Below are 26,448 nucleotides of genomic sequence, written 5' to 3' on the forward strand. Positions count from 1 at the left end.
TCCCCAAGTACGCCTGCTACACAGTGCCATGGCTGTGGTCACCTTGTCTGGAACCAGCCATGCAGAACATACAAGGGACTTGAACCTGTCTGCCCTGCTATCTCACATCCTAGGCCATTTCTGCAGGTCCTGCTGTTAGTGGTGCTAAGCTAGAGCCACTTTCTTCTCTCTTCTCTCCCTGCTTCTGGCTTGGCCCTGAATCTCCATTTACTGTTCTAGGCCTTCGAGGGGCCATCCCCTATGCCCTGAGCTTGCATCTCGGCCTGGAGCCCATGGAGAAGCGACAGCTCATCGGCACAACCACCATTGTCATTGTGCTCTTCACCATCTTGCTCCTGGGAGGCAGCACCATGCCTCTCATCCGCCTTGTGGACATTGAGGATGCCCGGGCACGCCGCAGGAACAAGAAGGACGTCAACCTCAGCAAGACTGAGAAGATGGTTAGTGCAGCGGTGGGCCCTGTGGCCTGTCTGCCAGGGAGAGCAAGTCAGGCTCTTGCATATGCATTTACTTACCCCAGCGTCAGCAGTACAGGCCTGAGAACAGGTGCGGCAACTTGGCTTCTGAAGCATAACTCTCTGGGGTAGGATGTGTACCAGCCTTGTGACCTGCTGAAGCCATAGCAGCTGAGAACTGATGCCATCTGTAGCTCAGGACATTTGAAGTAGAGCCTGGTCTTATGCCAGAGTCCTGGGAGAGTGCCTCAGCCATCAGGAGCTGAGCCAGAAGCCCAGGTCAGGGACCAGATGGTTTCAAAATTAGGTATTCTTCAGTGTGCATTTATACCTCTCGATAGGAGGGACCAAGAGAGTGATGGCTTATAGCTGAGGGGTCAGCTCAAGGTGGCATCCTCAAGGACACAGGGGTCATGGTTTAGGGATAGAGGGGTTCACAGCCCAGACATTGGAAACTGAGGCTTCTGTGTCCCCTTGCACATCTCTGCTTCCTGAGAGTCACCTCCTGCTGCCTACTCTCAGGCTGGGACCACCTTGCATTGGCTCCCTGCCCTTCCTTCCTCAACAGCAACCCTGACTCCTGACCTACCCTTCCGCCCATCCTCTGCATTCTGAGGTGCATTTCCTTCTAGTCTCCCTCTTTGAGGAAGATGTCAGTAACTTGGGTCAGTCATCAAAGTGCTATCTGGAATGGGAGAGTCAGGGCCATTGGTCCAGGGCCTTTCCTCTAGGTAGCCAGCCTTGGATTCTGCAGGTCCTTCTCATGCCCAGAGCCCTTTCTTCCCATCTTCTGGCTAACCAGTTTACTTGGGGTTGTGTTGTGATTTTTACTTTTTTGTTCTTGTTGTTTTTGTTTCCTTATTTTCAACTTTGTAAAAGTCTGTATCTGTCTGTGTGTGTGTAAGAGCTGTGTGTGTGCTCACCTGTGCACGCACGTGTACATGTACTCATGCCCATGAATGCAATAAGAAAGCATTAGATCCTCCAGAACTGGAGCTACAAGCAATGATGAGCCTAACATGGGTACTGGGAACTGAACTGCAGTCCTCTGGAAAAGCAGCAAGCATTCAGAATGACTGAGCCATCTTTCCAGCCCATTTTTGTGTTTTGATATGGGCTCACTGTAGATTAAGCTGGGCTTGACTGTGTTGTGGCTACAGCTGCCTTGCAATGTTTTTGCCTCTACCTCCCAAGTACTGGGAATTACAGATGGGATCCTTGTGTAGGTTGACATTTCTGCCAAGGCTATAGTCCCTCTTGGACAACCATAACAGTGTTGTGGCTAAGGCACTTGGACTCTACAGGAAGCAGGGACTTTCATAGTCCCCAATCTGCAGGTGAGAAGGACACCGAGGCATGAAAAAGGTTCCAGTCAGAGCCTGTTCTAACTAGGTTTTGAGCGGAGAGCCGCCAAACCAGCAGCAGTATAGGAAGTTAGTAAGTGTGCAGATGTGGTAGCCTTCCCGCTAACCTGCTGTTGCAGGAATTACAGCTGGGGCTGAAATGTGTAGCATCTTCAGGGCTCTCAGACCCCAGAGATTGACCATGCACTCCTCCACTGTCCTCTGCACTGTAGGCCCAGGCAAGCAGGGCTTTACAACTTAGGAGACTCCTATGCTCCAAACCTGTCGTTGGACCTCCCTGCAGAGAGTAAGCTTTGCGAGCCCTTTGGTGATCACCTATACTAGGGTAGCATGTGTTAGGGGTGGCATTCTGGAAGGAAGGCAGAGTGGGGGCTCCCAGGGAAGTGCCTGCTCACACTGCCAGCTCTGTCACACAGGGCAATGCCATTGAGTCAGAGCACCTGTCTGAGCTCACCGAGGAGGAATATGAAGCCCACTACATCAGACAGCAGGACCTCAAAGGCTTCATGTGGCTGGACGCCAAGTACCTGAACCCCTTCTTCACACGGCGGCTGACACAGGAGGTGGGCATATCAGGAATCCCTTGACTCCAGCGTCAGGCCTGCAGTGGCCAGGGGTGGGGAGGGAAGTCGCTGCTGGAGGCTAGTAAGCAGCCTAGCTCTGACCCTGCTGCCTTTCCTTCGCTACACGCCTTGGAAGATGGCTAACAACAGTTTAGATTTCCCTGCTGCCCTCAGGGACATGAATCAGCTTCTGATGCTGAGCCAAGAAGTCTTAGATCAGCCTGTGACCCTGGCCCTCCAGGCACTGCAGCTGCCTCCTCCAGGAGTGGCGGGCTCTCCTGGCTGCTCTCCCTCTCTCCACAGCAGCCCCTCACACCCCCAAGACCATGTCCTCCAACAGCTAAGCAGCAAAGCATGTTATCTCATTTGACAGCATGGGAAAGTGAGGCCCAGGGAAAGCTCACATGCACAGGGCAACATGTTCCAAAGCTGGCAGATGATGCTTACCTAATTCCTATGGTTGAGTTTCTAAAATGCCATTTCCCCTCCATCCCTCAGTTCTCAGCAGGCCCTCCTGTTACCTCCAACCTTCACAGCAGCCTCTTGTTCCCTGACCTTGTCACTGACGCTTACCTGTCTTGCTCCAGGACCTCCACCATGGGCGCATCCAGATGAAAAGCCTCACCAACAAGTGGTATGAGGAGGTCCGCCAGGGCCCGTCGGGCTCTGAGGATGATGAGCAGGAGCTGTTCTGAGCCCATGGTGTTCTAGGCCCAGAAGATGATGCCTCGTGCAGCCTCCTCAGAACACGGGATGGTAGGTTGAGGGCTAGTCTTAGCTAGGAAGCCTCAGGCCCTTGGAGAGTGCTGACTTTGGGAATGTGACTGGCCTCCATGGCTCATGAGCCAGACCTGCCCTGGTGTTGTATCTGGGCTTGCAGATCTGAGGAGGGCAGCTTCTGTGCCAGGCCCAGAGAAAACTTGGGAGGCTGGCTTGCTCAGCTCACACCGTGCCAGGGCCACACCTTCCTCACACCTCTGGAGCAGCTGTTGGCAGGCACATCTGCTGTTTGTCTCTGCATTGTCAAGGTGCCTTGGTGGTGGTGGCAGCGGCGGCAGCAGCAGTCTCAGGCCTGGTGCCAAGGCTGAGAGACTTTAAAAGCCCCACAGTCCCTGTCCTGTGTCCCCTAAAAGAAAGGCTGAAGGACCTTTTTTTTGCCATGGAACTGGCACCTCTCAGGCCTGCCTTTGGGCAGACAGTTGCAGCCCTCTTGTGGGCATACTGCAAATGTTTACACTGGTGCCTGGTAGGGATCAGCCTGCAGGCTTCTAGGAAAGGTGTTGTTGGCCTATCCCCTGGGTTTGGATGGACTACTCTCCAAAGAGACAAAGGGGGTCTTTTGACCCTGGAAGCACAGAATCCTTGGGGGCACCTTTCTCAAGTGTCGGAACTACTTCCATATCCTCTCTCCTCTTCACCACTGCCTCCTCCCTCACCTTGTCCTCTGTCCTCCGTGCCAGGACCCCAAATCTCCAAGACACTGGGGTAGGGGCCAGAGCACAGCCGCTGAGACCAGGGCTCCCTACTCCAGCCAATTGCCTCTTGGGATGCCAGGGACTTTGGGTCACACAAACACACTCCCATGCATGTGTCAGTGTAAGGCGTGCTGGATCACACCACAGGCAATGGTTACTGCCTCATGTCCTCACCTGCCCCTTTATAGCTGCTGCAGTCTCCCCTTCCATGGCCCTTCAGCAACTACTCATGTGGCCATAGTACTTCCTTGCACCCCAGGTGGCTTAGTTGTTGTGTATGGCCTTGTCCTCACAATGGGAACACAGTGGGCCTGAGTGGGTTAGTTGCAGGTGTGTCCCACCTCAGGTGCTGTGGTTCTGCTGTTAGAAGACAGCTCTCCACCTCACTTGCTGCAGAAGGTGGCAGAGTTGGAAGCGTGTAGTTTGTTTCTGTACATAAGGTCACTTATCCTTGGCATAGCCAAGATATGGTCCTCTCCCTTGTCTCTCACTTTAACCCTGGAGCTGGAGCCACCCGTGGCCTTGTGTAATTGGGGATGGGACTGAGGTCAGGCTGGATTCTTCTCTTTCCAGAACTCAGGCTCTGTCTCTAAGATGGAAGTTGCTTTCCAAGCTCAGTGCTTTCCTTGAGCAGTGAGGCACCGGGGTGTCACTTACTCAGCCCTTGTCACCAGGTCTCTGACACGGCATTCTTGGCCAAGACATGAAGTGATCTTCTGGGAACTTGGTGGGAGGACTGTTGCACCAGCCCTGAACACCAGCAGGCACCTCTGCCCCTTCCTGGGGAATGTGGGCTTAGCAGCTGGGAGAGTGCCCAGCCCTCAAGGGCCCATGGCCAGGGAGCATAGCCATAGAGGGGATTTCTCAGAAGAGAAACAAATGGTTACTACCACCTTCTCAGACCTGCCCATCCTGTTGTGTGCAGCGGTGGATGTGTATGGTAGAAGAGGACCCAGATGTACTGCAGATTTCAGGTCTAGGCCAAGGGACAGGCCAGCTGAGCACACAGAAGGTAATACTTCAGAGTGAGGGGCATGGCTGCCCTTGGAGATCTGGCACTTTAGCCAGTGGGCAGCCCCACCCTGAAGTTCCTGGTGGCACATCCCTGCAGTGTGTCTGAGCCAATTCTTGGGATCAGTGACCTTTCTGCAATGTTAAGGGTTCCTCTGAACAGCTTCCAGCACTTTGGGGTGAAACCTGACAGGCTGACGGCCTGATGTACAGATTCGTTTCTGTGCAGTAGAATGCCAAGACTGAGCAGAGAAGCCTTCTTAAAACCCACCCTAAGGACTACTAGGTCTACATGTCCACAGTAGGTTCTGAGCTGGGTGGCTGCTGCCCAGACCCCTCCCCCTTAGCTGTGGAGGTACATATGATAGAGGTCAGCTGTTCCTGGCTCCCATGTGAGGAGGAATTCAGTAGCTGTCTGCCATCCATGAGGTTTCTAAGATGCCACATGGAGACAGGAGCCCTTCCCATTCTCTCAGAAATAGCAGCTTGATTTCTCTGCTGGCTGGTGCCCAGGAAACCAGGTCCAAGCGGTGGCAGCAGCAAGTCACTGGGTTCTCTCAGGGTCCCAGAACCAGGCTGTGTTACCTAAAACTGAATGGTAGGAGGGAGGGAGGGCCTTGTGGTGCCCCTGCTTCTTCACCTAGCCCTCCCACCTGTCCACCCAGTTTCAGACGAGGGAGGTGCTATGGCCTCCTCACCGAGGCACGATCATGTGCAGTCATGGTGGGACAGGCCACTGTTGATAGCTGTAGCCCTGATCTCCAGCCATGGTACTGGGTGGGGACTGGTGGAGTCCCCTACCTCACCAGAGAGAGGTTAAAGGCTCTCTTCACAAACCTGGGTTCCTTTATTCTCTGACAGTGGAAGGTTTTGGAGGAGCAATGTTTCTGTTGTTTGGGGAGGCAGGTGGGAGCCATGTGTGTGAAGTCCCTGGGACCTGAGGGACCCTTTGCTGCTTTCTGGAAGGGGCCTGGGCCTGAGCAGTGCGAATTGTGTCACTCTGCTGGAGTCCCCCCTCACCTGCCTGCCTCCCTCCCCTCACCACGTCCCTGAATAGTTAGAAATAAAAGGCTGTGGAACCAGAGCTGCTCAGTTGTGTCAGTGACTTTGCAAAAGCTGGGTTTGCACACTCCTGGATGTGGCTTTGGGTCCCCACAGCTCTCCAGGACAGCATTAGGCATGTTCCAAGAAGTGCAATGTTTAAGAGTACATCTCTGGTCCTCAATGAGCCACATGCGAGGCAGAATGCTCATATCAACCATGGCTTCCTCCCAGAGCTCCAGGCCTCTCAGTGCCTACTGCTGCTTGGTTGCCCATTGATTTTACAGCTGTCTACCTGCAGAAAAATGGAAAACTTCTCCATTAAATCCACATCACTGAGGAGCCAGAGCCTCTCTGGTCCTCAACTCATGAAGGGAGGCCTTATGTAAGGTCCTGTGCATGCACACACAGGGCAAAAACCAATTTCCTGGTTTCTAGCTCTGAGATTTCCCCCACCCCCACCTGCAGCTGAGAGACTGAGGGGGCACCCATATCTACCTGGCGCCGCCAGCTGCAGGCTGACGATGCACCAAGGATGCAGGACACGAGGGCCTCTCTGTAGCCTGGCCCTGTCAGGGAAAGCTGCCCTAGCCCTAGTGTGCCATCTCCCAGCGCAGTAACTTAATTAGCTTAAGTCAGGGGACACACAAGTGAGCAACAGACCAACGTCTCAGGGTGCCTTGGCCTTGAAGATGACTACGAGTTTCTCTGAGTAGTGCCAGCCTGGAGGAGAGGGCTCAATCCCACTGAAAGATAACCTGGGCAACTCCAGAGAAAGCCCTCAAGGTAGAGGGGAGAAACAGGAAGAAATAACTTCCACTGAGACCAGAAGCAGTGGAGCAAAGGGTCCCAGAGCCTCCAAACCATCCCATGAAGGGACTTAGTCTGAGGAAGAGTATGCACACTTAGTGCACGCTAAAAACATGCTGTATTGGGTGTGGTGGTGCATGCCTTCGTCCCAGCACTTGGGAGACAGAGGCAGAAATCTGAGTTGGAAGCCAGCTTGGCCTACATAGCAAATTCCAGGCCAACCAGGGCTACACACTATGCTGCCAGACATACTGGTGTATAACCATAATCAACACTAAAGAGGCTGAGACAGAAAGATGGCCTCAATTTTGAGCCATCCTTGATTAGACAAAATTAGTTCAAAAAAAGGCAAAGCAGAAAAGACACACATACTACTACAAACTACACTTGAGTTCTCCGTGGTGTCTCTGGGCCTTTGGCTTTGATGGGTCTCTGAAAAGCTAGGCACAGTCCCAGGCCAGCACTCCTGTCAGTCTCTTTGTTGAGGAAGGCCTCAGACCCAGCGTAGCAAGAGAGAGCAGCACTCATGGTTCCTCCCCTTATACGCAGGTGTAAAACTTGGACTTACGGCAGCCATTCTGAAGCCCAGAAGGGAGGGTTCATGAGGATGGCAGAGCATTTTTTTGGTTTGTGTTTTGAGACAGAATTTCTCTGTGTATTCCTATCTGTCCTCAAATTCAGAGATCCACCTGTCTCCTGAGTGCTGGGCTTAAAGGCGTGTGCCACTATGAGCTGGAATTACAGGTAGCCACACAAGAGTGGCAAGCAGTCTCCAAGACATCTCTAGTCCCACATCTGGCATTCTAATGTGTGTTTGGGGGAACAAATCGGGTTTTTATAATCGAGGCAAACATTTTAACCAAATGAGCCATCTCCCCAGAACAGTTTGTTTCACATGCAGCTATGGTATGGTGGTAGGTACTTAAAATTCAAGCATTTGCTTCAAGTTTGAGACCAGCCTGGGTTCCATGAACACCAGCTAACAATGATTAGAGAGACATTCTTGCAAAAACCAGAAAATGTTTATGTGGTTTGTGTGTTCCTTCAGTTCAGTGTGGTTTTTCACATCTAGATTCACACCACCACAGGGAGTCCTTTTCTAGAAGAGACAGCAATGATCCAGTTGCTAATAGAACTGGAGTACCTACATGTTAGCATTGAGTGAAATGACAGCTAAGTAGGGAATAGTGGCCTCAATGGGCTCACCATGCCTCCTGCTGAAGCAGTCTGTCTGTCTATCTGAACACTGGCTGTTCTCACAGAGGACTGGGCTCCAGTCCCAGCAGATCTGGCTCTCAGCCAGCTACCTTAACTCCAATTCCAAGGGATTCCATGCCCTCTTCTGGCCTCAGTGGGTACTGCATGCATATAATACACAAACATACAGACAAAAATACCCATTAAAAAAAAAAAAACCAAAAAACAAATATTTGGGGCGGGGAGGTGGCTATAGAGATGGCTCAGGTTATTAAGTCCTGAGTTCAATTCTCAGCAACCAAATGGCTCACAACCGTCTACAATGAGATCTGTGCGCTCTTCCGGCATGTAGGCAGAACACTATATACAGAAAAAAATAAGATTTTTAAGCCAGGCAGTGGTGGTACACGCCTGTGATCCCAGCACTCCGGAGGTGGATCTTTGTGAGTTCAAGGCCAGCCTGGTCTACAGAGCAAGTTCCAGGACAGCCAGGCTACACAGAGAAACCCTGTCTCAAAATAAAAGATTAAAATAAATTCTTTTAGAAATAAGCCTTGCCGGGCGGTGGTGGCGCACGCCTTTAATCCCAGCACTCGGGAGGCAGAGGCAGGCGGATCTCTGTGAGTTCGAGGCCAGCCTGGTCTAGAGAGCTAGTTCCAGGACAGGCTCCAAAGCCGCAGAGAAACCCTGTCTCGAAAAACCAAAAAAAAAAAAAAAAAAAAAAAAAAAAAAGAAATAAGCCTTACACACATGAATTAGAACTGGACCCCTGCATGACCCACTATCCCACATCACCCTCCTCCACCTGTCCACACAGACCCTGAAATGTTGCCAGTGAAGACTGGAGTGTCAGAACCAGGCTACGCTTCACTTATGCGCTAAGCTGGCCCACTGTAAGGAAGGGCTTGTCCTCAGCTGTTGTGGGAGCTGCGGGCTGTGTTCCTGCCGCCCCAGCTCCTGGTCGCCCGGCTAGCTCAGTCAGTAGAGCATGAGACTCTTAATAATCTCAGGGTTGTGGATTCGGGCCCCACATTGGGCGCCAGATGAAGGCGTAAATCATAAACAATCCCACACCAGTTTGGAATTATGATTAATAGGGTGGTATTTATTTAAAGGGGAAAAAACTTACAGATCACCGTCCCAGACAACAGCCCTCTGCACAATCAGGAAGAAGTCGCCGGAACCGGAGCAGGAAGTAAAGAGAGCGAGAAGGGAAATAGCCGCTTTTTTAAAGGGAGAGAGACCACGCCCCAATGGGCTATTGGCTGGAGGAGTGGAAGGACCCTCGCAACACCTCAGCCAAGGTGGCACCTGGGAACAAAGCATGACTATAGGAAGGAATTGGGAGGGTCTAGAACATGTGACAGCAGGATTGGACTAAGCAAAGCTCAGACACTGGTAAGCCTGTCAAACCAGCTTCTGTGAGACTCACTATATCCATGGGCTCTGGGTTTAACCGATACCACACCTCAATGAAGGTGGAGAGCTATCACACCAAGGGCTTGCACATATGCATGTGCACGTGCAAACATGCAGACATACATACCTCTCTCGCACAACAGAAAAGGCCCTGCAGGGCAGCCTCGGTAGCAAAGGCATCTTAGAGACACATCAGTCTGGGCTGGCACAGACTAGTTGAGCAGCACATCACTTGTCTAACATAGCATAGGCCCTGACTTCAACACCCCCCCACACCCCAGAATGTAACAGACTTGAGCTTGATGGAAACAAAAACACACATGAAACAATTTTTAAAATTTTGTGTGTGGGTGTTTTGCCTGCATATATGTATGTATGTATGCACCAGAGGCCAGAAGAGGGTGTTGAGAATTGATCCTGGGTCCTTGGAAGAACAGCCAGTATTCTTAACCATTTTTTTTTTTTTTTTGGTTTTTTGAGACAGGATTTCTCTGTGGCTTTGGAGCCTGTCCTGGAACTAGCTCTGTAGACCAGGCTGGTCTCAAACTCACAGAGATCCGCCTGCCTCTGCCTCCCAAGTGCTGGGATTAAAGGCGTGCGCCACCACCGCCCGGCTTTTTTTGTTTGTTTGTTTGTTTTTTTGAGACAGGGTTTCTCTGTGGTTTTGGAGCCCGTCCTGGAACTAGCTCTTGTAGACCAGGCTGGTCTCGAACTCACAGAGATCTGCCTGCCTCTGCCTCCCAATTCTTAACCATTGTTAACCTTTTTTTTTTTAAGTTAAAAAAGAAAAAGGAAGCTGGGCAGTGGTGGCGCGAGGCTTTAATCCCAGGCAGAGGCAGGTGGATCTCTGTGAGTTCAAGGCCAGCCTGGTCTACAAGAGCTAGTTCCAGGACAGACTCCAAAGCTACAGAGAAGCCCTGACTCAAAAAACCAAAAAAAGAAAGAAGGAGTCACTGACCGGGTGTGGTGTGGTAGAGCATGCCTTTAATTAGAGAAATCTGGAGGGAGGGATCTTAATGTCTGTAGCCACCAACAATGATTACTCCCAGAGGACACAACCCCCACTTTGGGGAAATGGGCAGCTTGACCCTTGAGCCTGGTTCCCATCTCCCCCAGATGACTGTCTAGTTTCTGAGTCCTGTCACTTGAATGGACAATGGCTTAGAGGCCAGTGTTGCTGCAAATGAGGGAAACCACAAAAGGGAGCTATAACACCATCAACACTTTGTTTAACAATGGAAGACACTTTATTTAGTTTTTTTTAAAATCTCTGAACATTTCAACTCTGTAGAAATCAAACGCAAAATAATGTGCATTTTAAATTAGCATATACTTAACTCTCCGGATCACAGCAATCTCCTATGGTGAGACACACCTAGGAGGGTGAGGCCATGCCAGTCTGTACACACAATATTTCCTGGGAGAAAGTACACTGGACTAACCTGGGCAACCTGGCCTCCATCTTAGAGTCCCTGCAATGCTGGAGCAAACTGGAATGGAAAACTAGAGCTCTCAGGAGTGTGCCAGGCATCGCCAGTTCCAAAGCATGGAGGGAACTTCAAAGACCGATGCCCAGGGAGGCTAGTCTCAGTAATAAAATTGCTCAAATTTAGCTGTATATACACCTATCTACATGTAATCTATCAGCTAGAGATTTAAAAAAAGAGCCATATAAGATTTGAAAACCTTAAAATCACTCCAGTAAATCGGAAGAACACCAGCAAATTCACAGTGGCTCAGGGTTTGGCCAGAGTCAAGCCTGCTCTAGAGCTGAACGCCTTCTTTCTTGGGGAAAACCCCACTAGCATATATGTCCCACACAGCATACGTCACAGCTGCCTATGGCTAAAGTGTGCTACCAGTTCACAAGAAAGTGACAGTTTCAAATTCCTGCCCTACTCCTGTCTCTGCTCCCCAAAAAAGGAAAATTGAGAGGTGGGTAATTTATACAAGGAGTCGTGGACACTCAGCTGCGTACTGGAGAAGCATTTATCCGATGGGCACATACCACCTCTGCCCACCCTAGTGCAAAAAGACTGAGAGCTACTGCTGAGAGCCCCGCAAACCAGTGAGGAAGGCTTAGATGGGGGTGGAGGGAACCCCACCTGAATTTCCTTCTGAAATGAACTTGAGGTTTGGGGTGCGAGATCATGCTCAGCAGGCACCAAGTCCAGAGCTGTAGATGTGAGGGCTGAGGTCTCCACCTTGTCACTGGGGTCACTGCAGCCCTCGGCACCGTGCTAACCCCACGTGCACACTGGAGGTAGGTGTATAATATTAACTGTAGGGAAGGGCAGCCGCCCTCTACCCATACAAGAAGGACCATGGGCTTTGTCAGTCCCCTACCCCGAGGCTCTTGGTTCCACCCTAGAAGTGGAGACCACCCCCCTTGGAAGACTAAAGGACCCAGGGCACCTTTATAAATACCGTTATCATTAATTTCTTTCACCATATTGAAATACACAGCAAGCTGAATACTCACTTAAAAATAACCTCAAACTCTGTATATACAGTACAGTCGGGGGGAGGGGTGCAAACAGGAAGGAACATCAGTCCTGCTGTGGAGTCCACTTTCCAATCGCTGAGCAGAGCTCGCCAACACTGTGGGCTGATTGAGTGGAGCTGGCAAGATGGCATTCAGCTAATACTGAACTTGCTCCCCTTTGATACCAGTTGGAGGGAGGTAGGGGACGGGACATCTGCCTAGGGATCCTTGTATCAGGGGAGCAGGAAAAGAGGCGAGCCATCAGAGAGGCCCGGTATGGCAGGAGGGCTCATTTCACAAGCCAGCAGGCCTCTAGCTCGCCACTCCTGGTGGGCATTTAAAGGTGGCCCAAAGGATCCTTCCCAGTCCAAGCTGGCTTTGCGGTGGGAGGGGTAGATGTGGCAAGAGTCCCAGAGACAGAGACCTTCTTTCAAAGGAACCAGAACCCAAACCCAAACCAGCTGAGCAGGGAGTGGAGAGGTCAGCGGAATGACTGAATGGAAGTGCCACCCTGTCCCTCAGACCGAAAGTGTGAAGGAGCAGTGACCCTGGCTGCTTCCGTGGTCAAGCTCAGATCCCAGATTCTGATGCTGCTCTGCTACCTCTGGACGGGACCAAGCCAGGTCAGCGGTGTAGCCCTTGTAGCGGAAGATGGGGGTGGGGCCTATCTGTACACGAGATGGGAGAACTGAGTGGATTTGTAGTTTAGCTGGTTGTTGGGCATGAACTTGTGCAGCTCACTCTTTCTGCAGCACGGGTCGTAGTGGTAGGCGCCGAGGCAGGCGTCACAGGAGACTTTTGAACACTGGGTGCAGGTATTGGTGGCACCCACACGGTTACAAAAGCCACAGCGGGAGGTGGCTGTGGTGGAGGGCTTGGGCTTTGAGTGGACAGGTGGCAGCCGGTCAAGGCCCTGAGTCTGACCCACATACTTCTCCCGCATAGGTGCCCCATGGACCAGGCTGTCGTGACTAGATGCCTTGCTGGGAAAGGCGCTGGGCTTGGAGGCCAGTAGACTGTCACAGCGCTGGCAGAGGGCAGAGCTGCAGGACAGGCCGCAGTTTTGGCACTTGGATAGAGCAGACTCTTTGGTGGGGGGTGAACGCTTGTGGTAGATGGGGTGGGCATCATTTTTGAGCAGCCATACGTCCGGCCGCAGAGCATCCTGCCTCCGATAAGTGGCCCTGGGTTCTGAGTCCGTATACAGGTCCACATCATCCTGAGTGGAAAAGTACGGACTGCGCAGCAGGCCAAGTCCGTTGGTGGGGGAGATGGATGGAAGGTCATCAGGGCTGCCATGGGGGGAGCTGGACATGGTCAGCAAGGAGGGGGATGGGCGGATGATCTCATCCTTCAGGTCATCCCCTACATCCATGGCCAGGGGCTCCTTTCGCAGACTCAGTGAGGCCTTTGAGGGGAGCTTCCGGCTCTCCCAGTAGCTGTCATAGGCATCCACCGACCTGGAGGGTTTGGTCACTCGAGGCTTGTAGTAGTCCTTGGCTGCCCGCTCACTGGCTGACTTCTGCAGTGCCACACGAGCCATGGATGTGGTCAGGTGTTCCCTGCTCTCAGCCCGTCGCCGCAGAGCATCTGAGCACCCGTGCGCATCCTCTGTGCTGCTCTTGCGTTCAGTCACCACATCCAGCTCTGAGTAGCCCTTGTCCTTCACCTGCGAGTGGATCCCCAGCATCTGCTCACACTCAACCTTGGCCAGGAAGAGCTCAAAGGAGACCATCTTCACCTGGAGGGACTCCACAAGCTCCCTGAGTTTGTATGCAGTTCCCAACTCAGGCTCGTAGCCCATGAACCTCAGAATGGCTCGGATGTCCTCCTCCAGCAAAGTGGACTTGACATAGTAAACAAAAGGGCCTGTGTAGGTCTAGGGAGAAAGTGGGCAAAAAAAAAAAAAACAAAAACAAAAAAGAGGCATGCTACAGAGAGGCCTGTTCAAACCAAGTGCAGAGCAGGACCAGCAGGGAGAGAGACGGGAAGATCCTGCCTGCAGACCACAGAGGCAAGAGCATGCTAAATGATCACCACCAAGCAAGGGACACACATGGCCCCTATGAGCCCAACAAGGTCATCAGCTCTTTGTGTAGGCATGAAGGCTCTGCTCCACGAGGAAGCACAGGGGATGGGTCTATAGGGAGTGGGATACTAAACCCAGAGAACGTCCCTTTCGGGCCCTCGCCAAAGTTTGAAGAACACACGGAGCCTGGGGATATGGCTTGGGATACAGCATGCACTACAGGTTTAATCCCACCACAATAAACACACACAAAACATGCCACGGTTCCAGCCTGGCCTGGGGCAGTCTCTACTCACCCCCATTCCCCTGCTATGGAATCTTCTCTCAACCCCCCCCCCCCCACCTTCCCCAACTGGAGCTTTGGTCCACACCAGCTCCCAGCTGCTTGGAGCCCATGGAATGAGAACAGGGTATGTGCACTCAGGAGGGAACAGCAGGCAGAGGCGGCCACCCCACCTCACCTTGATGCTGCGGAATTCCTTCTTCCAGGGGAACAGGAAGAGGTTGATGGCCACCGTCTCTAGCACGCTGAAGGCGCAGTGCAGAGCACTCAGGCTGGAGCTGCTCAGTGAGCGCAGGGAGCTCTCTACCACTTCATAAAACCGGATCAGCCGAAATCGGTGCAAGGGGTCCACCTTGTGCAGGCTGAGCAGGGTGGCGGCTGCCACTCGCAGGTACTCATCGCTGCCAGGCTGCTGCTTGCTGGGGGTGGTGTCCACTTTGCCCTCATGGAACTGCACGTACTTCCGAAATAAATCATCCTTGTACTTCGTATCCATTGAACTGGGCTTCCCCAATCAAACCCAAGGGCTACCTCATCTCCCCCATGGCCCTGGAACTGGAGGCTGGCACATCACATGAAGAACTGGCATGGTGCCCATGGACCAGCGCATGCTCTGAAAAGGGAGGAACAAGAAGCCATTATCCATCTGACGGTCCCTACCCCAGCTTCAGAATGCTGAGGACAGCAAAGCCCAGAGCTGGCCTAGGCTATGCTGGCTCTTTAGCCCAGATGGTCACCATATGCTCTTCCACCTGGCACAGATACGGTACACATACGTGGTGCAAGGAAGAGAAAACACACCAGGTCCTGGGTCCAGCAGCTCACAGGAGTGACTAATGCCTTGGAGGCAGGGTCAGGGAGCTGGTGCAAGTTTTGGCCTTGGTGTCACAGAGGAGGAGTTTGGGAAAGCCCCGAGGCAGAGTTAAACCTGAAGCACTGCCAGGCCAGGGTGTGACACTCACTGGAGGAGGCAGGAGGGAGGTGCTGAGCTGGCTCTGTAGAGCTCATCCCAGGCACTTAACTCCCTTACTCCTAAGCAAGGGGAGCACAGGGAGCTACTGTGGGTCCTGAAGACAGGCAGCTATTGAGAAAACTACCCAGGGTCACAAAGCTCCCAAGGCAAAGCTAAGGTCAGAGACCAGGCAGGCTCCAGAGTCCAGGCCCAGACCACCACACCCAGCTTTCCTGGAGCAGGAAGTAGCTTGGCACCAACAGAAAGGAGGCTGCTAAAGAGCAGGCACAAGAGGAGATGGGGGAAGGTTGGAGAAGGCTGACTACTCACGGGGCACACCAACCCCTGTCCTGGTGGTGGGGGCTGGGACTGTAGTGATCTATGTGGAGAGACCCTGGGTCCCACTTCCAGCAGGGTTTCAGTGAATGGCCACTGGGGAGTTTAGCTCAAGGGTCTGAAGAGGGACCTCAGAGAACAGACAGACTGCTGTCCCCTTCACCTTAGATGGGGCCAGAATGCACATCAGCCCAGCAGCTCACAGGCAACCTTGGGTAAAAAGAGCAGCATTCACACTGCCACACATGGCTCAAAAGGGTGCACCAGGACCAATGAGGCAGCAATGCAGGGGCTCCCAAGCCTGAGTTCAGAGCCCTGGTCCACGTCACTGGGACAATCCCTCAACCTCTGGGCTCCTTTTTCATGAACCCTGATCAGCACACATAGCTCTGCAAACGTGGCCAAGTAAGGACTTATACTTGTTTAGCGAGATGGTGACAGGACCTTCTCCACCCTGGCAAGGTGCCCACTCGCAAGACACCAGGCTCTCAAGAAGGCTCCAGCAGAGTGGATGTGAACCACACCTGACACTTTCCTGGCCTGAACCCCAGAGTATGGGTGGTGACCACCTTACTCTAAGCGAGCCCCTGCACCTGCCCAGGTGGGACAAGAGTTCATCAGCATCACTGAGACTGTGGGAGGAAAAAGGGCAGGGGGGAGGTAGGAAGGCTGGCCTGTGGGGTCCTCTAGCAAATATGTGCTCTGACAAAAACCACAAGGTCCATAGAACCACCCTGGCCTCAGTAAGCCACAGCTCAGGAGCTCTGGTTTGGAGAGATGTCTGGCAGCATTAACAGTAGGGTAAGTGGTGGAACACACAGCAAAACTGGGGGCACACAATGGATGTGGGGGCACACTCTGGAGGTAAGGCATGATAGCCTTGGTTACAGAGTGAGGTTGGAACAAAACAGACACTTAAGGACCTGAAAGACCCCCTTCTTCTACCCACTGTCCTTGAGGGCACCCAGCACTTTAGAAACAAATGTACTGAGTGCCCAAAACACAGGCAAACACAGGGCTCCAATGGTGAGTGCTAACTCCAGACCAAGGCCAGAGGCCCTCTGGGGTCCCACTTGCACTCACAGCGGTCTAACACCCTCGCAGCAACAGCCATACAGTCCCTTGCTCCTCAGCTGTCAGGATGGCTCTACAGCAGAACGCTTGCACATGCATGGTTTTTCTGTTCTTTCTGACTCTTGGGTGACTGGCTCACTGCATCAAGCAGGCCTCAGCTCCAACATAGAGCTGCTGCTGCTGCTGCATCACACCGAGTAAATCCCACCTCAATGCCACGTAACACTACGAGAGCCACAATATGAAAATATCAACCTTATTCTTTTACTTGCTTCCTCTCAGTTCCTCCCTCATAACCTGTAACTCCCACCGAGTCAGAGGTCACCACAGCACTTAGTGTTGATGCAGTTCAAAGTAGGCACCTAATACATGGAGCAATGCATGATGTAAGGAATTCACGCACACACACACAGTGACCTTCACCTCTCAGCAGGGTCATGAGACCAGCTGGAGGAGAAGTTGCAAATATGGCATGCCATGCAGCCTGAAGTTCAGGGTGAGCCTGTGCCTGGACAACCATGAAGTCCATGTCACACCAATGTTTTACAAAGCACCTACCTTCTGCCTGGCCTGGTTATGAGTGGGGGACAGGAATTGTAGAAGCCATCAGTGAGGAAGACAGTGTGGACCAGTTCTACCTAGGACAGCTTAGCAGCCACCCGAGCATGCACATCCTCTCAATATAAACTCACATTTGCAGCTGCTCTAGATAATAAATATGGGGTTTAGCTATGAGACGCTCCCTCCCGCTTACGAAGCTCAACTGGTTTTGTTAAGTTTGAAAACCAAAAAGAATATCAAGTGGATGGGGGTGACTCAGTGGTGGAGCACCTGCCTACATGCATGAGACCCTGAATCCCATCATAAGCTCTAGACAGGGTCTCATGCAGCTTACATGTCTCATGTAAAGCAAGCTGACCTCAAATCTGCTATACTGCTGAGGATGACTTTGAACTTCTGATCCTCCTGCCTCAGCCTTCCAGGTCCTAAGATAAATATTAATGAGAAGGGCTGAAGGTTTAAGTACTCTGGCAGCTCTTACAAAGGACCCAAGCTTTGATTCCCAGCACCCACATGGCAACACTGCCTATAACTCCAATCCCAGGGGATCTGATGGCCTCTTCTGACCTTTGAGAGCCCTGCATGCAAACGATGTACAAGCCTATATACAGGCAAATCACCCATACACATAAGACAGACATGGGCCACACACACCTTTAATCCCAGCACTCAGGAAGCAGGCAGGTGGATCTCTGTGAGTTCCAGGCCAGCCAGGGCTACACAGAAACAGTCTTGTTGAGGAGGAGGGCAGCAGTGGGGTGGCTACCATGCGTCTCCCTAAACATTGCTATTTTCTTCTCTCCATAGAAGCCAGCCCTGAGCTCCAAACAGGTGATATTTTCAAAGTGAGCCACCTTTCTACCCTGATCAGTTCAGAGGTGCTGTTTGGCAATGGCTCCTCAAGCCACACTCTTGTTTTTTTGGTGGCAAACAACAAACGAGGAAAGGAGACCAACAACTTCAGTGGGTGCTCACAGTCCTAAAATAAGGGTGAATAACACACGTAGGAAGAATCCTGAAGCTGAGCGTAGCAGCAGACACACCTAGAAACCCTAGAGAGGCTGAGGCAGGAGGATTGCTATGCACATAAGCACAGTATAGACTACTCTCAAGAAAATCTCAAATAGGCATAGTAGGGGAGGAGAAAGGCAAAGAAAATGAATGCCTGTAATCCCAGCACTCAGGAGGTTAGAACAGGAAGATCTCTTAAGAGTCCAAAGCCAGCCTAGGTACAGAGTAAGACCCTGCACAAAAAAGGACAGAGGGACAGGGAGATGGCTCAGCAGTGCTTTCCATGCAAGCGAGAGGGACTGAGTTCAGCACTCAGCAGGGCACTGTGCACACTGTAGAGGCAGGAGGATCTCTGTGAGTTCGAGGCCAGCCTAGTCTACAGGAGTTAGTTCCAAAACTACAGAGAAACCCTGACTCGAAAAACCAAAACAAAAAAAAAAAACAAAAACAAAAGAAAGAAGAAGAAGAAGAAGAAGAAGAAGAAGAAGAAGAAGAAGAAAAATGGGAGCTGCACACTCAGTGAGAGGCTCTCTCTCTCTCTCCCTCTTAAGTAAAATTAAAAGATGGGCATGGTGGCACATACCTTTGATCCCAGTGCCAGGAGGAAGAGGCAGGTGGATCTCTGAGTTTGAGGCCAGCCTGGTCTACAGAGAGAGTTCCAGGGCAGTCAAGGCTACAGAGAGACACCCTATCTTGAAAATAAAATAAAATAAAGAGAGCCTAGTTCCAGGGCTACACAGCAATACCCAATCTCATAAAAAAAAGAAAGAAAGAAAGAAAGAAAGAAAGAAAGAGAGGTGGCGGCAGCTAGAGGGGCTCAGTGGTTAAAAACACCTGTTCTTGCAGGCATCTGTGTTTGATTCCCAGCACCCATATGTCAGCTAACAATTGTCTATAACTCCAGTTCCAGGGGCTCTGACACCCTCTTCTGACCTCCGTGGGCATCTGGCATGCCTAGAATGTGGACTGACATACAAACAAAATACCTACACACATTAAAACAAACAAACTTTTTTTTAGTGGGGGAAGGGGCTGGAGAGATGGCTCAGTGGCTAAGAGCCCTGGCTGAGGACCTGGATTTAATTCCCAGAACCTACATAGGGGCTTACCACAGTCTGTAACACCAACCCCAGGGGATCTGACATCCCCTTCGGGCCTCTAAGGCACACACATGGTCCATAGACATGTGTGAAGGCAAAACACCCAACCATATAAATAAAAATAAATAGAAAAAATTCTTAAAATGCAGAGATAAGAGAAAGTCATGCAGTCTCTGGCTTCCTCTATAGATATATGCGCAGGTGTGAAGACCGGATGACCACACATGGCAGGGTAAGAGAATGGAACAGTGAACAGTGAATAGTGGGCCTACTAAGTCCCAAGTGACATGGCAGGCTCCCCACTTCATTTACATCTCCCATTTCATCCTGACAGCAGCTGAGGAAACCAATACCCTCAACATCTCCAGCAGGGCCAAAAGGGCCAACAAGTTGCGAGGACTGGCTCGCTTCCATTCAGCTCACTCGTTTTGGGCTGTAATTGGTACCAGGATATGCAGGTCCCTGTGCCGGCTGTTCAAAAACCAGAAAGATCACAGGACGGCCCCAATATTCAAGACAAAACTGAGCACAGAGAGGTAACTCACTTGTCCTAAGTCACAGAGCCAAGAAGACATGGATATGAGACCTGAACTTGAATCTAACCCTAGGCAAAAGCCATCTTGTTCATCTTCAGGAGTGGGCCCCTTGAAGGGCTTAATCAGTCAAAATGCCCTGCAGCCCGGGAATCCAAATCTGACAGTAGCAAAACTGCCATCTTCCCACACTGAATGGGCTGGGAGAGCCACCAGCCTCTTTATGATGTAAGCTCAAGGGCCCAGGAGAGAGGTTGTTGGCCAGAGACCAGCCAGCAGTGAGGCAGTTACATCATCCCTGCTGAACACATTCCCTAAGAATACAAGGCTGCCTTGTGGCTGGCCCTAACTGGTGTCTTTTCTGAGCACAGAGCCAGCAATTTATTCCCAACACTCTGGAAAGCACAACAAAAAAACACGCTCTCTGCAAAACACAGCCTGGTTACGGGAGAGCAAGACAGCCCAGCGACAGAAGCTGCTAATTTCTCCAAGCAACCCAAAGACTGGAATGCCAAGCCATACTAGGCTGGCAGGGGGAAAATACAGCTCTGAGAATATCCGGAACACAGAAGCAGAAGGATGGATGCCTAGTGTCGTCGGCTCTGGATGGCACCTCCTGCACCCACAATCTGGGCCCCTTTGTAGAGCAGTGCACAGGGAGGGAGGGGCCTTAACCAACAATTATTCTTTAAACATCCAACGGGGAAAGCCGAACGCGTTTAAAGTTCGCCCGAATAAAACCCAAATAATTTGGGAAGTGGAACATCGGTTCGGCTTTATCTCTGCTGGCCCTTTTGAGCAGAATGTGTCCCGTGGCAGCACTGAAACGCACTCCCTCCCTACACTGGCAGATGCTATTTGGGTCCCAGTTCTCCAATCTACATGTTTACACACCCCTGGTTCAGCTTCGACCTCCAAATAGGATCAGAGCGACGCGGCTCCACCTCTCTTCTCTCTACCCAGCCTCTAAGCACTCATTCTAAGCCAGAGGTTCCCAGACCTCTCGGCGGCATCTCCTGCTGACTGTAGAACACTACAGGAACTCCCCACCGCTTCTAGCCTCCAGAAACACTATCACCGGCCTTCCAAAGCTCTGAAAACAACTTGGGCTGTACTGGAACATGGCTTCTCTGCCCACGGCTGCTTCTCCTAAGGGTTCTGAAGGGAGCTACGTCCCTTCTCTGCAGGGGACGCAAACCTGCGGCGGCTTCTCCCGACTGGGTGAGTCGCCTGCTTCTGACCGCCATAGCGGCGCGGAAAACGCCCCAGGTTCAGGGGCAGGCGCGTACGGTCTTTTGTCGGTGGTGCTGGGAACTGGAGGCAGAAACCAGAGCACCGCACACGCTGGGCAAGCTCTCGCTAACGCCCTTCCCTCTGCCAATGAAGTACCGGGACCTGTCACTGGACACTTGCATACCCCGGCACCGTGCAACGCCTGCGTCCTCTCATTCCACGCCCACCGCAGCCCCGGAAGGCCGCCGCGTCCCTCCTCACAGACCCGGAGACTGAGACTCCTGAGGCGGAGCGACTCAGGCAAGGTCACTACTCCGTGAGCCCAAAGCCAGGTCCGCCTCCCCTCCCAGCCGCGGGTCGCGCGCGGTGCCTGCCCCCGGGGCTACCGGGGGCGCGTGTGCAGTCTCACCCGGGAACGAGTGCTGGGGCCGGCCGCAAATAGCAGCTACGGCCGCGGGGACGGAGCCGAGGGCCTGGCCAGCGACAACGCCCACAGGGACCTGTCCTCCCGCCTGCCCCGCACTCACCCGCCGCTGCCCGCCAGAGAAGCGAACGCCGCCGGAGCACGGCCCCCGTACGGCCCCGCCGCTCCCGCCGGCTCCGGGGACCGAGACCAGGACCCGAGCCAGCGGCGACCCGGAAGCACTCAGCCCGGAGGTGACGGCCAAGGAGGCGGGCTCTGCGAGAGGCTGGGTCGCGGCTGCGCGCTGAGCCTAGGAAAGACCGGCGCAAACCTGTGGCCAGCAGATGAACGCGAGGAACGGAGGCGGCGGGAGACGGGGTGGGGAGCACTTCTCCACGGAACCCGACTTCTCCCCTTCGGGACCGTCGAGGAGGCACAAGCGGAATCCGGAAGCAAATGAACTGGAAGTGACGCGCAGCGCTTTGCCCGCAGACGCTGGTTAACCGGGTTGTCATGGAAACGGGTACTAGCGCGGGGAGATTGGTTTTTCCACCTGGCCGGCTTTCCCCTGGTCAGGACAGTGCTTGAGAGCCCGGACTGACGTCGAGACCCGCGATCGCGACAAAACCGCTGGGGATAGCGACAAAACGTAGGCGGAGGTCACGTGAGACTGGAGAGCGGACCTTGAGTGTTAACTACAGGCGACCGAAGTTAATGATGCAGATGGGGGGGGGGGGGGCATAGGGGACTAAGGAGAAGGCCCCGCGTTTAGGAACACTTGTCACTTTCAGAGGACCCAGGTTCGATTCTCAGAACCGCGTGGAGGCTCACAACCATCGATAACAGTTCTAGGGAATCTGATGCCCTCTCTGACCTCCACGGGTACCAGTCACGCACGTGGTGCACATACATAATTGCAGGCAACACATAACGTAAAATAAAAATAAGTCGCTACATAGCGAAACTCTGTCTCAAGTGATAATAATCCATTATTCCCATTAATCCATAGATTGAACCTCACTAATCCCAACTATTCTGAAGGCTGAGTCAGGAGGAGTGTGAGTTTAAGGCTAACATGAATAGTTTAGCGAGCTCCTGTCTAAAATAATAATAATAGGCTGGGGCTGTAGCAGGCCTAGAACCCTTGCCTAGCCTTGAACAAGCCACTTAACCTCTCTGAGCCTCATCATAATACCTTTTAAAAGCAGTAATAATAACAATATCAGCTGCCTAGTGAGCTGTAGTCAGAATGAACTACTACGTAGAAACTACTTAGTACATAGCACAGACTAAAAATCTAAAGGAGTTGTTTTTGAGACAGGTAGCCCTGGCTAGTCTAGAGCTTACTATGTATTCTGGCCTGGAACTCACTTGTAACCTGTGGAAAGCTTTCCTAAGGACACTGGCTACCTCGTGGAGCTCAGCCCGCCTCTGTCTCCTGAATGAAGCTGGCTTCTGTTCTGTAACCATGGAAACCAGAGGGGCAAAAGCAGTCCACCCAATTCCCTTTGAGACCTGCTGTCTACACTGGCTTATGTCCTAACAGCTTGCCACTTGACTTTTCATAGGTTTCTCTAACTCCTGTTTGTCACATTGACCAGGAGCTCCCTGAGAGATAACTTCGGGGGGCTATACTGGAGAAATGGCTCAGCCTTTAAGGGATGCTGCTCAAGGACCTGGTTCAGTTCCCCAGAACCGCATGCCAGTCACAGGAAATTAGACGCCCTCTTCTGGCCTCCGAGAGGGCACTGCACACATGTGGTGAACAGCCATACATTCAGGCAAAAAGAAAAAATGATCATACACATGAAATATTTTTTTAAGCCAGGCAGTGGTGGCGCACGCCTTTAATTCCAGCACTTGGGAGGCAGAGGCAGGCGGATCTCTCTGAGTTCGAGACCAGCCTGGTCTACAAGAGCTAGTTTCAGGACAGGCTCCAAAGCCACCGAGAAACCCTGTCTCAGAAATATATATATTTTAACTTACGAGAGAGAGATGATTTGCTGCAGAATCCCTAGAGTTTGCCAAGTGCCAGATACATGAATTAGGCATAGAGCATCATTTTTGACTGGCTGGAATTTTTGTTTTCTCAAGACAGTCTCAATGTGTAACCTTGACTATCCTGGAACTATGTAGACCAGGCTGGCCTCAAACTAACAGATCCACCTGCCTCTGCCTCTTGAGTGCTGAGATTAAAGGTGTGTGCCCCTATACCTTGTTTGTTCACCCCTCTGGCCTCTCCACACCCTGCTGCCTGGTAATGGATAATGAATGCCCTTCCCTGTCTTGCTTTCTTCCTGGCTTCTTCTGATTTCTCCAGCTAAAAGATCCAGAGCACTTCTCTTCTGGCTTCCCACAACACTCTTTCGGAATTGTATCTCAGCACTCCAGGCCACATATGTATCCAGCCTGCTATCTGCACCAGGACCCACATCCCTTTTCACCTGTGTTCCCCAGGAGCTCTGTGCATGTCTGATCAGGAGCCATCCAACTGGTGTTCCCTGGTTGTATGAGTCACTCTTAGAACCAGGGTGACACCAAGAAAATAAAGCCAGTAAGGTTTGTCAGAAAGCTTGATGTAAACACGCGTAAGTTTAGGTTAGAAGTGTGCACTGCTTTTTCAGATGATCCAAGTTCGGTTTGTAGCTCCCACATCAGGCTCTTCACAACCATAACTCCAACTCCAGGGGGTCCAACTCTTTCTTCTGGCTTTACCTCTGAGAGCACCTGCAGACACAGACATATAATTGAAAAATAAATCTTTTCCAGCCAGGAGTGGTGGTGCATGCCTATAGTCTCTCAGAACTCAGGAGATAGAGGCAGGAGAATCAGGAGCTCGAGGCTGTCCTTGCCTAATAGTAGGTTGGGACCAGCCTGAGCTACATGAGACTCTGTCTCAATTCCCCAAACAAAGAAAGGAAATAAAAGCTCTCTCAGCAAGTGTGACAAGCTTGCCTTTTCACATGAGGCTTCGAGAAAGTCCCTTCCACCTCTGTGGTTCTGTGACAGCCAAGAGGGAAGCCCTGGTGATGGAAACATGTGACATTTCCTGTTAGAAAAGACCCAAGGTCTCAAGAGAGGCACATTTTTCATCCTTGACACAAATGAAGACTTGGGACTTCTGTGCTTAGTATCCAGACTTTATTACATAATGATTAGCAGGTTACATAATGATCATGTGACAACCGTCAGGCACCCTCACTTTTTAGGAGCCAACACTCTACCTACCTCTTTCTATTTTTTATGATTTTTTTTTCTGTAAATCACAAAAGTAGCAGGAGTCCAACAATACAGAAGCACACATAATGAAAACCAAAAGAGGAGCTACCCTGTGACCCAGGAGTGGGCTTTCTTGGCCTCTGAGAGAGAAACCCAAGCGCAGGAAGCTGTATGATTACAGTGGCAGACAAAGGAGGTGGGTTCTACACAGCAGCAGGTGAGTGGTGTACCTGCCTAACCAACCGGCACCTGCAGAGGATGATGGACCTCTACGATGCCTCAAAACACAGTACAAGGAAAAGACACTGCGCAGCAAAAACAAAACAAGCATCAGCCAGCTTTACTGAGTTTAGGTTCATGTAAATATCAAAGCCAGCCAGAGACAGGAATATAGACCAGATGCTTGTTTTCCCTGTCGTTCCAGTCCCCGCACTGAGGCCAAGGCAGAAGAATGAATGTGAGTTCAATACCAACCTGAGACCTAAGCAGTGAAAAGTGGTCTGGTTGGGGGTAGAGGTGGCGCTCCACAGTTAAGAACCCTTGCTGTTCTTCCAGAGGGTCAAAGTACAATTCTCAGCACCCACATTACGAAGTCCACAATCACTTATAACTCCAGCTCTGGGGGATCTGACGCCCAGCTGCACATAAAGAATCTCGGACAGGTGGTGTGGTACTTGCCTTTAATCCCAGCACTCAAGAGGTAGAGGTGGACGATCTCTGTGAGTTTGAGCCCAGCCTGGTCTACAGAGGGAGTTCCAGAACAACCAGGGCTACACAGAGAAACCCTGTCTCAAAAAACAAGCAAAGACAATTTGTTTTAAGTTATTTTATGTGCATGGGTATTTTGCCTGCATGTTTATCTGTGTACCACGTGGATGTCTGGTGCCCACAGAAGCCAGAGAGGTCAGAGCAATCAGATCATCTAGAACTAGAGTTACAGACGGTTGTGAACTTCCATGCGGGTGCTGGGAGTTGAACCTGAGTCCTCTGGAAGGGCAAACAGCGTACTTCCTGTGGTTGCAGAGCACTTGCCTCACAGCACGAGGCTTTAGGTTCAGCCCCTGGGACTCAAGTAATAAGTTCCATAGTTTTTTGTTGAGTTTTGAGCTTATGCACAGGTCTGGCCTTCCTTTCAGCTGGAGGGAAGAAAGCAGTCAGGCAAGAAAGATCCAGGAGATGAGACCCCAGCTGCTGGCAACCACAGAACAAGTACTTTAGTACTAGAACCTGGAACGCACTGTGCTGGGCGTAGTAGGGATGGCGTCTTCCAGAGTGCTAGCTCACAGTGTCTGATGAGCACTAGGGAGCCTGAAGCCTCTGCCTCAGGCTCCTGGCTGTCAGCTTCCGGATGACCACAGCACCCACAGCATGCAGCTGACGGCAGGTGGTCCACACAAGCACTAAGCACTCAGCAACATCTGTCATTACTGGGGGTTGGATGGTAGCAGCTCTTACTCACCTAAAACATGCTATGTTGCCTAGGCTGGCCTCGGACTCTGCCTCCACTTCCTAGGTGCAGGGGTAACAGGTGTGTGCAACCACCTTCCAGCTTGACCTTTTTGTTTGTTTTTACATTTAGTAATTGTGTTTGTGGGTGCTGGGTGGAGGGGGGGCGTCGCTGCATACCACAGCATGTGTGGAGGTCAAAGGACAGCTTGAGGGAATCAGTTCTCATCTTCTGCCACCAAGACCCTGGGGATCCAACTGAGGTCATCAAGCACCTAACGCACCTTGCCAACCTTCCATCTGTCTTTATCCCCATCCCTACAAAAGAGCTGAGAGCCACAACACTACACCCAATTCTTCTCCTTATAGTCTTTTTTTTTTCTTCAGAAGTTTTTTGTTTGGTTGGTTTTGGTTTTTCAAGACAGGGTTTCTTTGTGTAACATCTCTA

General features: G+C 51.7%; 2 protein-coding genes across 7 annotated transcripts in view; one reads left to right on the forward strand and one right to left on the reverse strand.

Annotated features, from left to right (window-relative positions):
* The window catches only part of Slc9a8 (solute carrier family 9 member A8), a 67,397-nt gene extending 61,445 nt beyond the window's left edge, over window positions 1-5,952 (forward strand). For all 4 annotated transcript variants that reach the window (XM_075963132.1, XM_075963131.1, XM_075963133.1 and 1 more), the window contains 3 exons: window positions 220-440; window positions 2,236-2,382; window positions 2,970-5,952. In XM_075963132.1, coding sequence (XP_075819247.1) covers window positions 220-440; window positions 2,236-2,382; window positions 2,970-3,077 — 476 coding nt within the window. In that variant the 3' untranslated portion in view covers window positions 3,078-5,952. The remainder of the gene's footprint in view (window positions 1-219; window positions 441-2,235; window positions 2,383-2,969) is intronic.
* Window positions 5,953-10,559: 4,607 nt separating this feature from the next.
* Window positions 10,560-21,737, reverse strand: Spata2 (spermatogenesis associated 2). 3 transcript variants are annotated; one of them, XM_075963135.1, is made up of 3 exons: window positions 21,460-21,737; window positions 14,311-14,745; window positions 10,560-13,699 (listed from the first exon to the last, which is right to left on the reverse strand). In XM_075963135.1, the coding sequence occupies exons 2-3, from the start codon at window positions 14,626-14,628 to the stop codon at window positions 12,485-12,487; spliced, it is 1,533 nt and encodes a 510-aa protein (XP_075819250.1). In that variant the 5' UTR covers window positions 14,629-14,745; window positions 21,460-21,737; the 3' UTR covers window positions 10,560-12,484. The 3 variants fall into 3 exon arrangements, with proteins under 3 accessions (XP_075819250.1, XP_075819251.1, XP_075819252.1); XM_075963136.1 differs by lacking the exon at window positions 21,460-21,737 and adding an exon at window positions 20,898-21,105; XM_075963137.1 differs by lacking the exon at window positions 21,460-21,737 and adding an exon at window positions 15,095-15,174.
* Between the last annotated feature and the right edge of the window lie 4,711 nt (window positions 21,738-26,448).

Source organism: Microtus pennsylvanicus, chromosome 2 (genome assembly GCF_037038515.1).
Source record: "Microtus pennsylvanicus isolate mMicPen1 chromosome 2, mMicPen1.hap1, whole genome shotgun sequence".
NCBI lineage: Eukaryota > Metazoa > Chordata > Mammalia > Rodentia > Cricetidae > Microtus > Microtus pennsylvanicus.